Genomic DNA, 16,656 nt, shown 5'->3' on the forward strand with positions numbered 1-16,656 from the left:
GATGGAGATAGTTTATATATTGCATTTGGTTGGTTATCTCGCCTTTAAAAATTTTTTTTAATGAAGTATAACATATATAGAAAAAAGCATACAAATCACAAGTATATGGCTCAATGAATTCCCCAATCTCTTAATCCGTATGTTGGTCCTTCCCCCCTTTTTTCCTTTGGAGTTTTGACAGGGAACATGTTTGTCATATACTTTCCCACAGTCGTTACATGGTGCCATTTGGCACATTCCTCTGTTCTCTCTTTCTTGTAAATTGGTAGTTACCTCTAGAGGCTTATCAGATCGGGTCAATTTTTGGCAAGACCATTTCATAGGTGCTACTGTTTACTCTTATCAGTAGGCTCATCACTCCTGGGTTGTCCCTTTCTCAAAGCATCTTTTGAAAGTGGTTGTGATATTACAAACAGGCAAAAAGCCAGTCCGAGCTGTGTCTAGTGAGCAGTGTGGGTGATCAAGCTGGAAAACGATGATTTAACTTGAAAAAGTGTGATCAAGTAATGAATGGTTTTCTTGTGAGACTGGTAAAGTGGCCCTGAAGGAAATTCCAAAACAGTTCCAAAAATATCCTGCGCCGGGGCAGCATCAAATGTACAGCCACCCAGGTGACGAATGTGAACGGAACAACAGTCACATTGATGGAGAAATTGTACGCTGGTTATAAAACCAGCCTTGCAGTGTGGGTGGAAGTGCGTGGTGCCCCCTCGAGTCATTAGCTCCTCTTCAGGACCCCTAAATGTCTCGGTGTGTGTCACACTTGTGCTTGAAATTGGAGCTGGAACCGCGGCTCTCCCGCTGAAATGCAGCCCTCATCTCCCCAAAAGGCAGGCCCTAAGTGCCGTCTTCGTTTCACCCCACAGCCTGGACTTGTTGACAGGATGCTGCTGGGTCCCACCCACCTCCTCCCCAGTCCTGGCGCTTGCCTCATCGGCATTACTCGGCTAGAATGTGGTCAGGGCACTGAGTAGTCAACAAGAAATGAGGAAGCACGGGGGGGACCTCCTGCGCCGATCAGACTGGGGGCAGGGCCTCAGGGCGAGCGGCCTCGCTGGAATGCCCCAGCTGTCCTGACACCTCGCAGGCTTCCCAGCTCCAATTCAGCCGAACTACTTTCGGCCCTCGCGCGCAGCCCACTTTGGGTCTCGCCCCGCCCCTCACCATGTCCCCGCCCCGTGACGCAAACGAGGCGCGGCCAGCGGCCTTCTTCGAGACCAGCCCTACGTAAGAGCCGACCCTTGTTCCGAGCTCCTCCCACCGCCGCCAGCCTGGAGTTGGCGCCTGCGCAGCTCGGCCTGGCCCCGCTGGTCACCCCTCCCCCCTCCCTAGCAACCACCGTCGCGCCCGCCTCCGCCCCCTCGGCAGCGTTCGCGCACGCGTGCCGCTTCCGGCTGCCGGCCCCGCCCTCCCCGTCACCCGTAACAACCACTGGAGCCTCGCCGCGCCCCTCCCGCTCCCGCCCCCCCGGCCCATTCCCCGGAACCGGCGGTGGAGCTGCGGCCGCTGGCAGGGGGACGGCGACGGCACAGTGGATTCGCCGGCATGAGCGACCCCCGCCGCCCGGCGTCCCAGGCCGGGTCCTTCTGACAGAGGTAGGTGCGCGTCGCCGCCGCGGGCTCCGAGCGCGCCCCCGGCCCGACCCCTCCCGGAGGCGCGGGGCTCTCGCGGCCGCCTCCACGCCCGGCCCACCCTTCCCGGCCCCCTCGGCTCCCTTCGGTCCCTCGGCCCGGAGCCCCAGGTCGGCCCTCTTCCCGTCCCGGGCCCGCCGCCCCCCTCGCCGCTCCTACAGTATCGGTCGCCCCGTCCCCGCCCCCACCCCGCCGGTCTTCCCACACCCGAACCCTTCCTTGCGGGCAGCAGAGTTTGGGGTCGAGCCCATCCCTGGCGCACCTCCCCGGGTCGGCCGGGGCTGCGGCCACGCTGGAGCCGCTGCGCTGGACCTCCTGACCGATCCGAGGGCCCGGCCGCCCCTCGAGCGTCCTCGGGATGGACTCACTGGGTTTGGCCATCGGCTAATGTTTAAGGACCAATTGTCATGCAATAGAGGCTGCCCCGGGCCAGGATGCCGCTTGGCCGTTTTAACTCCGGATTCCCACGTAGGACGTTTCTCTGGACCAGAGCATCCGAAGCTGGAAACTGGCAGGAGTTCAGAAGCTCGTGAATTAGCACGTTCTTGAGCGTAGTCAGTTCGGGTCCTGCCGGGCTGTGGAATCCGCAATGGATGTTGCAGTGTCTTAAGCGAGCATCTGCTCTTTACATCCCCCCACCCCCACCGCTTTTTATACCCCTTAATCACCCTCCCCCTTATCGGGGAGATAGCCTAAAATAATTTTCCCGGTTAAAAATTTTTGAAAAGACTATTGAATTCCTACTGTGCTTTGCAAAACTAAACAGAATGCGGTCCCAGCGCACCAGGACCCGCCAGCCCCGCAATCAAGATTAATGAGGCCTCTTCCACTGGAGTGTGGTGGAGAACTCAGGAGTTGGGCCGAGTCTCAATGATTGTAGAGCTGGAAGTCTTTTCAAGATTATCTCACCCCAATCCGCATTTTACGGAGGTGAAACTGAGTTCCAGCGAAGTCCAGGCACTTGCTTGAGGTCACCCAGAGTTATTTAGCTTTTTTCACACTGTCGCAAGAGTGCTGCTTTCCACCATAACCTGTTCCTTCAGAGAGGGATGCTAAACACACACACCAGAGAAAGTTCAGACCTGTTTAAATGTTACCCTATAGATAGGAATCTTCTGAAATAAAATCTATTTTCGTAACTTTTTTTGTTTGTTTTTTTTACAGCTAGACTTTGGGCTCCTTGAGGATATTCCATTTTGTACTTTTGAGTGTCCTCTCACCACACTCAGCATAAACTAACATTCTTAATGATTATTCTCTGCAGGACAGGTAGGCTCTTTGGATTTATTTTTTTCCTCATTTTTAAATAAGGAAGTCCCACAGGGGACTCCAAATAAAAATGTTTTCAGAAAACCTACGTAGGCTGGGACGGGAGTGTGAATTCCTTGACGTGTGAAGTAGGCGCCAGCGTTTAATTGATGACTTACACGGATGTTACAGCTCTTTGAGACTGGAAACTTCAGGGGAGCCTCTGGCGAGAACTCGAGTTGTCTTTGCCCTTTGAAGACAGGCCTCTGAAATCGTAGTCTGCGCAGTTAGAAAGTGGGGATTGACAGTTTTCCTTGGATGCTGGTTTTTGAGGAGTATTCCATCATTTGAGATCCAATAGTATTTTTTTCCACTTGTTAATTTTTGTGTGCCTCCAAAATAAATATCTGGAAGTGCCACCATTTTAATTTGGCTTCTAGTAGAAGTTGTTGGGGAGAAAATGATTCAAGAACCAATTGTATCAGTTATCAGAATCATCAAATCCTAACATTTCACTGCGAGAAAGGACTGTTAACTCTGGGCAGCCCTTAGAGAGGCCCAGCAAGGCAGGTGGAAACGCGTTCCCCAGGCCTCAGGCCAGGGCAGTTTCCCTCCTTGCAACTGGCTTTCTTCACCTTCTCACTGTCTTACTACCATCCCCTGCCCTTGGCTAACTAGGTGTTATTTTGGTTTTTGTATGCATAGAATTAATGACCTATTGGTTCCTTTCTACCCTTAGACGATGGTATGATGTGTAAATAGACTTACTTTTTTCCACATCATGGTTATTTATCACATGTTTGTATTTTGCAGGTGTGAGAGGATTGCTGTTATATTACAATCATGGTGCAAAAATACCAGTCACCCGTGAGGGTGTATAAACATCCGTTTGAATTAATTATGGCTGTAAGTACTTACTCAACATTTCAGTTACTCTTTTCCTTCTTATGTTTTTTAAATATTTGGATTTGATGATCTGTTAACTGATGTTTATTTTATTGTCTCCATTGCTTCATTTGTACTTATGCTGTTTTTTTTTTATGCATATGGAGCTAGATTTTGCAAAATGTTTTTAAACTCTTTAAGTCTCTGAAAGTCAAAATCTGCACTTTGTTTTTAAAAAATGCACCTCAGGGTAATGTATGAATTTGAGTTAATACTCCCTCTGAAAACAGAAGTGGGATTCTGACTAAATACTTCCTCCTCTGCATTTTGCTCTTCGTTCAAGAAGAAAAAGGATGTGGAGAGCAGTTTCTTCCCTCTGCCACTTGTTTGGAAGAGCGCTCTGGTTACGGGGGTGTGGGGGGGTGTGGGGGGGGCGGCTCACTTCACATACTGCAGAGCACTGTAGGATGGAGCCTAATGTACATCTTTCTGACGGCTGTTGAATGAGTTTCCGGCCAATGTCAAATTCATGAGTCACATTGGAATTCCATGGATGGGGCATCTAAAGTCTTAATTAAAGTCATTGTTATTTACCTGAAGAGTTTGGCTGGAAATTAGCATTTCACTAGATGCAAAACAAACCCGTTTCCCATCACTTTTAGATTACTATAGGGTATTCTTTCTCTTCTCTTTTGTGTTACTATTAAGGTGTCATATACATACAGGAAATGGTTTCTGTCATGAATAAACCGTAATGAAAATGTCAAACTGAACCATGATCGAGAACTAGAGCAAACCAGCCCAGTCAGAAGTCCCACTTGGCCTTTCCCAGTCCCCCCTCCCACCCCCTTCTCAAAGTTAGCCATTACTGTTGACTTTGAACATGTGGATGAATGTTACCTGTTTCTGTTCTATGTATGAATTGAAACTTGGGTGTTTTTGCATCTGGCATCTGCTCTGCACTGTTTATGATCAATCTAGTTTTGAAAAACAAAACAAAAACTCAAGTCCTCTCAAGGGAACAATTTAGATTGAGGAAGTTTGTGTGTTTTTTTAAATTGAGGTATAATTTACATACAGTAAAATAGTCACATGGTAGGGGTACAGTTTGATTGGTTCTGACAAAAGAGTGACCCACATCTCTGTCAAGAATCAGAACCTGTCCACCCACCCCCTCAGAAAGTTCTCTTACGCCCCTTCTGTCAGGTGTGAGGGTTTTTTTTGTCTATTCTTTGTAGGGCAGTGTTTGTTAGTTCTGTATTTCCCTTAAATACTAGGACTGTTCAGTATTCTACGTGAATGGCTTATCGAAAGGCTGGTTTCCTGTTTGCGGGTTCTGTGTGCTGGTTTGGCTGCAGGTCGTACAGAGCAAAGACCCATTCCAGTGAGCTTGAGAAGGGGCCCTGTTAGTGGGAACACATGCAGTGTGATAGGAATGGCGCAGAAATCCAGGAATGCAGCTGGGATGGGCTGAGCTCCCAGAGCCCTCTTGGGAGGGTGGTTCCTGGCAGTGCTGGGGGCCTGGGCGGCAGTTGTCCATGGGATTGCACCCTGTGGGCCTCTGCCTCTGTCCCTGGGACCTCGTTCACCCTGTGGGCCCCCGCCTCCCTCCACAGGCTGGAGCTGTTCACCCCCAGCAGCAACTGGCTGCCTTGCTCACTCCTGGGTTTCCCTCCCCTGTGGTGTCAGCTCACTGAGTTTTCTCTCTGGTCAAAACCCCCCTGTGGCCGCATTTCCACTTTGTGTTTGCTTACGTTCTTCCAGTTTTTAAGTGACCAATTCTTGTCACATTTCATAGTTCAGATTCTAGAAAGACTTGACCTGGCTGTCTTTCCCCTGTACCTAGAACACAGGCTACTGGCCAGCCTTTGAATTATTTGCCTGGTAGTGGAGGCTGAAAGGCAGCAAGTGTGGGGGGCGGGGGGTGGAAGCGGAATCTGGGGGTCCCAGGGTAAAGCACCATAACCTTCACGTTCGTTATGTTTTCCAAAAATGTTAACTGCAATTTTAAAAGCTTGATGCAAACCTGATAAGTGTGAGGCAAAGATGGTCTCGTCTGCACACACTAGATTTAGTAAAGAGGTACTTTGTCTACAGTTCAACTTCCTTGTTTTTCTTACTTGACTTTTCAAAGTGGTAAAGTTTGCACTGCCAATTTTATGCATGCATTTACAGAAGAATTTGAAATTCAAATTCAGAACCCCCCCCATCCTTTTAAAATTAACTCATTTTTAAATTGTTTTTGTTTCAAGGCATTAGTAAGTTTCTTTTGAGTTGTTAGAAAATATTTTTAAATCTGAAAATGAATTCTGTTCAACCGTTTTCCCTTCCAGAATTAGAAAGAAACTAGAATGTTAAGTCTTTAGTGATTTTTGTGTGGTGTCATTTGCCACTTTTCTGACTAATTGTTAATAGTATGACATAAGTCTCCGTACTGAATTTACCTTTATTTTTTTCATGAGGAAAAACAGTGTAATGGAGTTACTTTGAAAGTGCTCTTTTTAGTTCATTCAGAGTGAGGAAAGAGATAAACTGTTCAAGTCAGAACAGAACTATAGGTAGCTTCTCAGCATGTGACAGCCGAGAGTTTGGCAGATGGTAGCCTGTGGGATTGACAGGTGTGTCCGAGTCCTAATTTCCCGGGGTCCCGTGATGGAGGAGAAAGACTTGGAGAAAAGGCCTCTCAGTCCCCTTACTGCCCTTGATTGTTTTAACCGAGAGCGTATTGCCAGAAAATTGTTTAGGTAGAAAGTGCCTAGTGTAAATAGGTACACTGTGGGTATCAAACATGTTAATGGCATTTTGATTGATTTCATGAAAAACTGTCTTTTGTTTTGAGGTCATTATACTGATAACATTAAGAAATCCTGTTATTGTTCTCATTAATTCATTTGAATTAAAAAATGGTAAACAAGCAAAATTGAAGAGGAGGTTTTTCAACAGGCATTTGCAGCATTTAAAGGGCATTCTTTTGTTAGATATGAGCCCAGGAACAGAATGTTATACCTTCAGTGAGTTGAGAAATCACCTCCCTCAATCCCCTTTGGAGGGTGAGGAATCAGACTCAGAGAAGTTCAGCTTACACAGTTAGCTTAGAGATCTGATTCTTGAGTTTGGTGCTCTTTGGATCAGACCACGGCCCCTCTCCAATAACACTTGGATCCTGGAATGTTTTGTGGAGATGATTGTCCTTGAAGATGTCTTTCCAGTCTCGGCCAAAAACATTCCCTGGGGCTACTGCGCCTGACTTGTAGGGAGGCGAGTTTAATCTGTGAAGGACATTCCAGTCCGTTGTGCTTTGAAGGGTCTGTGCTCTCGCTCATGCTCAGCACAGTGATGCGTCCCACGGAGAGGAGCTTAGCATAGGAGGTGTGATTCTGGGTGCTTGGCTTAGAGCAGTTCATTTTGAAATTTCTAAGGTAAAACACAAATTTGAAAACTTAAACATTTTCAAGGACAGCTTTCCCCCTCCAGATGTTAATGGCCCCTTAATAAATGATATAAAGGAAAAAGAAAGGAGCTAGAGAATCAAATGGAAGTGTGTGTAGGAGAGCCCATGGCAGAGAAATAAATGGTCAGGGCGCTGTGACCGGAAATTGTGAGAGAAGAAACCGTGAGAGCCGATCTTCTGAAACATAGATCCTGGTAACAGTTGCCTGTGAGGGGAGGACTTATCTCTGATCCATTCTCGCCTGAGGACAGCTGTCATTTTGACTAGTTGGAACACGTGGTGGGAGAGGCACCACAACTTTCTGTAAACATCCCACAAGCCATAACCTTGTTCAGGCCCATTTCTACTTGGGTTTTTGATCATCACAACAAATTGGTCACATGGTTCTCCCTTCACCCACCTACTCTCCCCGATTTTCTCATTCTCTCAGTGGCACCGTTCTCCCAGAAGCCTCTTCACCATCTGGATTCCTAGCAGACACAACCTTTAGATTGCGCCTTCAGGTCAGGCAGTTCTGCCCCTTTCTCTCCCAGCACTGTCATCATCGTTCCAGCCTCAGCCCTCTTCTCTTTGGAAGGAGAGACCAGAGTATACTTGTCATTTTCTTACATCTTTCGTCCCTTTAGGCCATCTTGCATTCTACTGCCGGCCACTTGCCACTTGTCAGTCCTGTCTATTATCTGTCATACGGTTCTGCGCTGCTTTGCTTTTTCTTAAGGGCCCTTCATGTCCTACTCTCTCTGTCTAACCTTATTTCATGTATCATGCAACTTCCCGACAGGAGCATTTAAAATCTCTTCTGTGCTGCCCTGGTTTGCCACTCAGTGTCTTTTCCTGCCCTCCCCGCTTCTTTTCATCCTTTCTTCCTGGCCTTAAGTGTTTGCCTTTCCCCATCTGTTCTGAGAATCTTCATCTCATTGACCCACCCACTTCCCTGATGCCTCTAAGATACTGTCCCTGCTTCTCTTTTCTCTGACTCCTTAGCGAGGTCAGCGTTGGGTACTTTCACTTGTAATTAGTTTCTTTTGTTCTGGAAGGTTCCTGAGCTTACTCTCCAGCTGTTTTGTATATTCCTCAAGGGCAGTGACTGTGTTATTTCTCTAGTTCCCGCAAGTGCTGGTGCTAAGCACACGTAGGCACTCAGGTGTTTGATCAGCTGGTGTCTATTTGTTCTCCTGAGCTTTGGGTATGAGGCCGTGGGAAGTAGATTTGATGGAACCTCAGATCCAAAATGTAACTGTCATCTGTTTTCTCCGTGGAAAAAAGTAACAGGCTGTGACCCTTCATTAACCAATACCTCCCTTAAGAGCAAAGCCCTTTTGTGAGAAACTTGGCTTTTTTTTTTTTTTACATCTTTGTATAATATATAAAACCCTGTTGATAAACACCGTAATGGTAGTTTAAGCGATGTGTTTTAATAGGTCGAATAACCAAGCACCCTATTTGCCAGTGCACACATATTAAGTGGCCACCACAACAAAATGTGCTTTTGCTCTTTTCATCCTCCGGTTTGATTTTGTTTCATCCTCTCTTCTCTTAGTCCCTTTCCCTTTTCTCTCAGATACCTCATGTCTTCACTAAGACGAGAAGATCAAGGGAAGAGAGAGAGATTTGCTGTGAGGCTAGGTGCAAATCCGGGCCCTGCCACAGACCGGCTCTGTGACCTAGTAACTATGTCAGTTACTAGCGTAAGACTTGGGAGGATCTGATAGAATTAAACAGACCACAGAGGGGAAGGTGGGTGAGCCAGGCCCTGGTAACGTCCACGTCCCCCCTTCTCCCTTCCTGATATCCAGTCCTTTTCCCACCTCCACATACTAGGTGAAAGGAATCAGTTTGTGTGTAGGTAAATCACTCAAGTGTGGACGTGTGTGTCTCTGTTAGATTAAGTGACCTGTGTACTTTAGCTGTATTTCATCGATTCAGATTTCATATATTCACACAGCTAGGGAGACACGTGGGGACCCTGGGGCAGACTTGTATACCTGAATGCAATCTGGGGAGAGCCGCGTGTTGAGTTAAATAGAGCCCTTTTTTGGAGGCTGAGGTGTGTGAAATCTGAGAGGCAGAGCACTTCTTGGGGAGGTGTCTTGGAACACAAGCCACCCCACATTTCCAGATTGTTCCTATGGTTGGTTGGGGCAGAGGAACACAGGTCCTGCGGGAACCCGTTCATGCTTTGTTCTTTCTCACGCCGTGTGGCAGCGAGCTGCCTCCCAAAGCCCAATTCACTCTCCCACCCTTTCATCCTTGCTTGAATGATGTTTTGAGCCGCTTATCCCCTTTTCTCTAACTTTGTTTTCTTTGTCTCACCTGACTGTATATTGGGCTTTAAGCATAATTTTAGTTATGAAATATTTTCATTCCATCTTTTATCTATCTTCTCGAAGCACACCCTCTTCCTCTCATCCTAGATTCATGCCTAGGCCTTTGTATTTATGACTCAGGTCTCCAAGTTTCTGATGGTTAGGTGTCATATTGAAGTTCCTCTTTTTCATTAATTGAGATATTGTTAGAGAGTCAGTCAGCCTCATATGCAAGAGAATTTATTTTTACCCAGTTGAACAAGCAGTCTGCATTTTGGGGTAGCTGATGTTAAACCCAATTTTTTTCAAATATAGGAGTGAAGGGAAATTATCAGCTTGACATATTGACATATTAAAGATCCTGATCAGTTTTTAGGTGGGGGGAGGGGGCAGTGTACTTCTATCATAAAGTTTTTGAATGCCACAGTGAGCCCTAGTGCATTTAATGAAAGCTGGAGTGTAATTAGTCAGACTTCCTTGGTTGTGAAAATGGACACTAGGTCTAGTATACTTTCATTGCACACTATTTGGTATGGAACCAGGCATTTTCCCTTCTCTTACACCCACTCTGCCAACATGCATTTTTAATTTTTTTTTAACTTTATTGGGGAACAGTGTGTTTCCCCCAGGACCCATCAGCTCCAAGTCAAGTTGTTGTCCTTCAATCTTAGTTGTGGAGGGTGCAGCTCAGCTCCAAGTCCAGTCGCCGTTTTCAATCTACTAGTTGCAGGGAGTGCAGCCCACCATCCCATGCGAGAGTCGAACCGACAACCTTGATGTTAAGAGCACGTACTCTAACCAACTGAGCCATCGGGCCGCCCACCGGCAGCTCAGCGGCAGCTCAGCGGCAGCTCAGCTCAAGTCGTTGTCTTCAGTCTAGTTGCGGAGGGCACAAGCTCACTGGCTCATGTGGGAATTGAACCGGCAGCCCTATTGCTCAGAGCATGAGCTCTAACCAACTGAGCCACTTGGCCGGCCCTTGAATTATTTTTAATGTGCCAGCGTGAACACAGTGTGTTAAGGAGGAAATATTTCAAGGAAAAATAAAGCAGGGTCCGATTCAGTTCCTTCCTTTTTTACCTGTTTTTGTAAAAAACAACAAAGCAAAACAAAGAGCCAAACCTTGTATTATGGAAATTTTCAAGCAAACACAAGTAGAGAGGATGGTACAATAAATGCCCAGCTCCAGTAGTGTCAGCATTTTGCCAGTGCTGTTTCATCTATTCTCCCCTCTTTTTTTCCTGGTGTATATAAAGCAGATTTCAGACATCTCGTTAATTTGTTGATAAGTGCTTCAGCCTACATCTCTAACCAGTAAGGACTTTTTTTTTTTTTAACATAACCACCATGTCATTATGACACCTAACCAAAGTACTAGTAACTTCTTGATACCACCGAGTGTTCAGACTTTTGTCTAAAACAATGTCTTTTTCTAAGCTGTTTGGATCCTGCTTCAAATACAACCATTGCATTTCATTTGGTTATTATGTGTCTGCAGTCTCCTTCATTCTCCCTCGTTTCCTTTCATACTGTTGCTTTGTTAGAGAAACTGGGTCATTTGTCCTGTTCATTTACCTTAACCCTGAGCTGATTTGATTGTTCATTACAGCAAATAGGCACTGGGAGAAGGTACAGATGGCCAATCAATCAGTTCAGTTACTTTTTAGCAGTTCTGTTTAAGCACTTCCTAATAGAAGTGAATGGTTAAAACCAGCTCATCCCCTTTCATCACTATGAGTATCCTGCGCAATTTTGAGTTGCAAATAATGTGCAAAATGTTTTTTCCCAAATCAAACTGGGTCTTTATATTTTTAGTTACTTTTGAACCCACTTCATTGGTCCTAATATTTCATACAGAAAGCACTTAGAAGGAGTTAATTCAGGGGTAGGTCTGATTAAGAGGGCTTTGTAGCACAGGCAGTGAGCGCTTTGGTGGAAGTCTGGCCTGGGGCTAGTGAGGTGGGTGTTGTCAGCCAGTCAGTCCTCGGTGGAAGCCCAGGAGGGGTTGGGACAGATACTGGGCTGTTAGGGAAGTGCCCAGAGAAGTTCACTAAGAGAGGTTTCCAGTGGCCACTGTTATAGTTGATCCTTCTTTCTTGATTTTTAACCTGTACAAGAGGGAAACAGACAGTTTTATATATTTCTAGTGGAATAACTTTACATGTTGTAACAATGCATAGGTTGCATTGTAATTCTCTTTCGAGGTACAATTTGATGTTAGGAGTACTAGCCTTTTTAGAAAAGTCTTTATGTGTAATTATTACTCTACGTGAGATTATGTACCTCGATATGTATGAATCCTTGTTCCACTCAGAAGCCTGCCATTTGTATTTATTTCATAGAGCTGCACGTGTTTGCACCAGAGTGTTCAGCACGGGCGCTGATAAGCGTCGGGTTTGTAAAGGTCTTGCATGTTGAATAAGATGGGGCCCTTCCTCTGGTCGCTCATGCTTTTCTTTCTCGACCCACCTCCTTGCCTTTGGGGGTACAGATGGACTCTTCCTCTAATGATAACTTGTTTTGCTATTTTGGGACCTCCAGTTGTATATTTTGTGTTTTCTGGCCATAATATGTGCTTAATTGGTAGTAGTTAATGCTATTTTAGAAACCTAGCTCTGCCTCACCTGACATCTCTTCCTGGCAATCTCATTTAAACCTGCGGCTTCAACTGTCACTTTATAAACCGAAGCTCTCAAAGCTCTGTGGTCAGCCTACGCTCCTGCCTGCTAGGACGTCTCTGTCTGACTATTCCCAGGCAGACCTAGTACATCTGAAGCAGATCCACCCCTGCCGCCTGCGCAAAGAACACACTCCAACAGAAAACACGCAGAAAACCCAAAACCCCAACAAAAGGCCACTCAGAACCTCTCCCTTTACGTCTGGCTGCTGCTGCTGACCAGTGCCCCAGCATGTGCCGACCCTCAGATCGGAAACCTGGCACCCCTGGCATCCTTCCCTCGTGGCCCCGCAGCCTCAGTGATGACCAGACCCTCGTCTGCCAGGGTGTCTCCCGAGCTGTTCCTGAATCTGCTCCTCCGCTTGGTGTCTCAGATGACTCCTCACCACTGCCTGTCCCTGCAGCGGCCTCTGGACTCGAACTCCGAGCCCTGTCCCACCACCCACTTCCTCAGGGCTGCTACTCTGGAGTCTCCAAGTTTTGTAAATCAGAACATGCCTCTTGCTAGTTTAAAATTCTTACATGACGGGCCGGCCGAGTGGCGCGATGGTTAAGAACTGGCTTGGGACTCCAGAGGGCCCCGGTTCGGATCCCACATATGAGGGCCAGTGACACTGCCCTCCACAGCTAAGATGCTGAACAACAGCTCGACCTGGAGCTGGGCTGCCGTGAGTCACCGGCGACGGCGTAGGCTGCAGCCCCTGCGGCACTGGGTTGCCATGGGCTACCGTATGTAGCCAGCAGCCAGCGTGAGCGGCCAGCAGCCAGTGTGAGCAGCCACCCAGAAGCCGGCGACTGATCTGCCTCACCCGGGAAGAGCGCAATGATGGTGCCAACTTGGGCCAGTGAAGCAACGTCCTCCACAACTAGACTGAAGAACAAAAGAACAGCAACTTGTCTGTTCCCCTTCCCCCAATTCCCCAGCACTGTTCCCATCCCCCAATTCCCCAAAAAAATCTTAAAAAAAAAAAATCCTTACATGACTGCGCCTTACCTTTAAGACGAAGTTCACGTTCGTCCGCCTGTCTTGCTCTCTCGCCTCATCTCCGCATGCATGGCCCTGCACATACTCCACGCCTAGTTATGTCGGTTTGCGTGCAGCTTTCTAAACGTACCGTTATTTTTCATGGCCTCCCTATCTTTATACCAACCTGCCTGGAATAGCTTTCCCCTCGTTTCGCACCTGTCCGACTCTTAACTGGTCAGATTCATTCTCCTAGTTGGAACTTCTCTGTGCTCTGATGGTTCACTGTCACCTCACTGGTGACTCGGCCTTGTCCTGGTCACTATGCTTGCTGACTTCCCTTCCAGTCAAGCGTCTTGAGGATAGGAATCAAACCATCTTGCTTTTTATCCTGAACGTTTAGTAAGCCCTCAAAAATAGATTTGTCTACAGAATAAGTGAGTCTTGGAATGTATGCGTTTCCTGTATTCTGCTTTTGGTAATGAAAATTTTGACAGAAGGTCACGGAACATATTCTTTTGGTTGGAGGTTTTTATTATTTATAATTAAGTTATGGTTATAAGGAATCTGATGCAAATCATGTTTTGTGAGTAAAATAAAAGTTTATGTGCAGTGAACTGAAGCTTATAATTATGATAGTTGACTGAAAAACATGTCCTGGTTTATGTATCTCTCGGTGTTTTGAGTGGCTTTTCTCCCATAGTGATGACTATCTAGGATTTTTAAAAATTCAATTTTTATGGTTCTCCTACAGTGAAATTTCACTTAAAAATCCTTGACTCTGATAGAATGTATTCTATTTTTCTGTTTGCAATCTCTACATACTTAAACCTGAGAGGTTGGTTATTACATGACTCTTTTTTTAATGAATATGTTATTCTACCTAACATTAGGTAGTCCCAATCATAAAAATCTGTGTTTCTTTTCTTTTTTCCTAGTTTAGTGACTGTATGTTTTAAAAACCCAGTCCAGAACTAAAATCTACAAAGTACATATTTTAAGAAGTAAATTGATTTAAGAGATTGTTGGTTGTATTGCAGGATTTATGCTATTAATATTTAGAAAGGTTTTCTCTAAACACCTATTGTCTTCCTTTGACTTTTCTTACCTAAGTTGGTTTAGAATGCACATTCTAACAATTCTAAACTGATTCTCTAGGAATCAGAATCTCTGGGGGTGGGGGGAGTTAGAGGGGCAGAGGGCCTGGTTTCACAAGCCCTCCAGTTGTCTGATGCCTGCTCAGGCTGGAGAACCGCAGGTGTCCTTCTTAATTTGAATTTGTAGCATATGGAATTAGAAGAAAGGAAGTTAGTTTCAGTTATAACTTTAATTTAAAATTTTTGAAAGGGATAGACTCTCGAATAGGCTGTAATAAAGACTGTTACTTTATGCTTTCTTTTGAGATTTAACATCTGCTGAAAGGAGACTGTTTATTTGCTTTATGTACTTCTCCAGACTGGTGTTCTTGAGTTTATTTAGTGATACCAAAGTTATATTTACAAGCGTGTGCGCCCTTGAACTTGTCTTAATGTAATTAATTATTCGTATGACTTCATTTCCTAATTTTCAGGTAGAGTAGATTTGTACTGTATTTTTTCTGTTATTACACATAACATAGATTTACCATTTTAATCATTTTTAAGGGTGCAGTTCAGGGGCATTAAGTACATTTACATTGTACCATCCCCATCACCCATCTCCATCTTCCCAAACAGCAACCCTGTCCCCATTAAACACTGATTCCCTATCCCCCTCCCCTAACCTGTGGTAACCCCCCCTTTTCTACTTTCTGTCTCTGAATATGACAGTGACTATTCCTTATGTCAGTGGAATCATACAATATCTGTCCTTTGGGACTGGCTTATTTCTCTTAGCATAATGTGCCCGCTGTTCATCCATGTTGTAGCAGGTATCAGGATGTCTTTCCTTTTTAAGGCTGAATGATCCATTTTATTGTACGTGTAGACCACATTTGTTTTTCCATTCATCCATCAGTGGACACTTGTGTTGCTTCCATTTTTAGGTCATTTATGTTTACTGAACATTTTTAACGTCTAGTTTTTAACTGTAATGTCAACCAAAAATAATTGCGTATCCCTTTAAGTTTATTTTTTTGTCTTTTGTATTTGATAGATTCTATGTCCAAAAGACAAGTTCCTTGAGGAATTCAACCACTGTATTCCACCTATTCAAATTATATCTTTAATTTACACCCTGGATTGGCATTGCTTTTAGTTTCTTAAAGAACAAATAGCATCCAAAAGCAGGTATAGAATAAAATAAATAAGTAAAATCAAATCAAATCAGGTGTCGAATGATGAGCTCGGTGGTGATCCACTGAAGTCAAATGGGAACCTCTTGCCAGAAGCGAAGGGACATGGTAGAGGAAGCAGTGAACCAAAGGCTTCGAGGTCCATGAGGTATAACTAGTGTGATAGGTGTTTAATAAATAGTACGTGATACCAGGTGGATTAAACCAACTCCTCCTGTCAGCCTACTGACGATGGGTGTTTTGTTCTGGTTCATGAAGCCGGATACTATTTCCATAGCTCATTACATGCTTTTATGTGGGCAAACACGTGGCATCTTTTAAAAGCTGACAGCTGCCGTTCCCTGGAACACCAAATGCTTTTCTGAAGTCCACAAATTTATTTTTTACACTCTGGAAAGTAAAACAGTACTCTGCCAAATCCAGCTTGATTTGAAGAGGAATATGCAAAACTGCTATTTTGGTTGTTGTATTTTGTTGTCACATAAAGTTTGCTCTTTATTAGACCAAAAATCTTCTGGATTAGAAAGGGTTTTGGAAAATCATGGCATGTTTTGGATTCCATTTGATCACGGATCAATCAAAGGGATTGCTTTAAATACAAAATTAGGCACGTGAAAAACTAAGAGAAGAGAAGCCGTTCTTAGTGCGCCGGACAGTCTTGTTTGCCTATGGCTTTAAGAAACTGGCTGGTGAAACATTTGACCTTCAAGGATTATTGACAGAAATAAGATCTCTGAAGTATAAAGATCTGCTTAGAGATGTGCATACCTCTGTTTTTTCTAACTAGTGTCCTTTAACTCTCTAACAGGGATTGGTTAATGCTTTTATTTTGATTATCAAAAAAATACATAAACACGGAGAACATCTGGATGGATGCCTATCATATTTGTAGCTATGTGCTGGCAGACAGTATGTGATTTGCGTTTATTTTTATGCTTTGGGCACCAAATAGTGCTATTTCAATGGTTGAAAGCAAATACAAGAAGAATTAGAGGTGGAATTAATATGTAAATGATGCGTCCAAGCCAAGTATAGGCTTACTTAGCAGACAGGGAGCTGTACAAATAAAGTTTTTAAATAGAGAAAAGTGGTGGGAGTGGTGAAGCATCCCGCAGCATCTCCTGGCGGGGCTGCTGAGTTTGCAAGCGCCGTGCCCTGCCCATCAGCTCCCTGCCCATCAGTTCTGTCCTTAAGTTGAAGGAGGAATTCGGCCTCAACACAT

General features: G+C 45.1%; 1 protein-coding gene across 3 annotated transcripts in view; it reads left to right on the forward strand.

Moving 5' to 3' along the window:
- The first annotated feature begins 1,443 nt into the window (after positions 1-1,443).
- SEC14L1 (SEC14 like lipid binding 1) overlaps positions 1,444-16,656 on the forward strand; it is a 49,348-nt gene continuing 34,135 nt past the window's right edge. The window contains exons 1-3 of one of the 3 annotated variants that reach the window (XM_019644399.1): positions 1,444-1,595; positions 2,796-2,900; positions 3,693-3,785. In XM_019644399.1, coding sequence (XP_019499944.1) covers positions 3,723-3,785 — 63 coding nt within the window. In that variant the 5' untranslated portion in view covers positions 1,444-1,595; positions 2,796-2,900; positions 3,693-3,722. Of the gene's footprint in view, positions 1,596-2,795; positions 2,901-3,692; positions 3,786-16,656 lie in introns of those variants that run through there. The other 2 variants (XM_019644397.1, XM_019644398.1) reach the window with 2 other exon arrangements.

This window comes from Hipposideros armiger, unplaced genomic scaffold, assembly GCF_001890085.2.
Source record: "Hipposideros armiger isolate ML-2016 unplaced genomic scaffold, ASM189008v1 scaffold_87, whole genome shotgun sequence".
In the NCBI taxonomy this organism is placed as follows: Eukaryota; Metazoa; Chordata; class Mammalia; order Chiroptera; family Hipposideridae; genus Hipposideros; species Hipposideros armiger.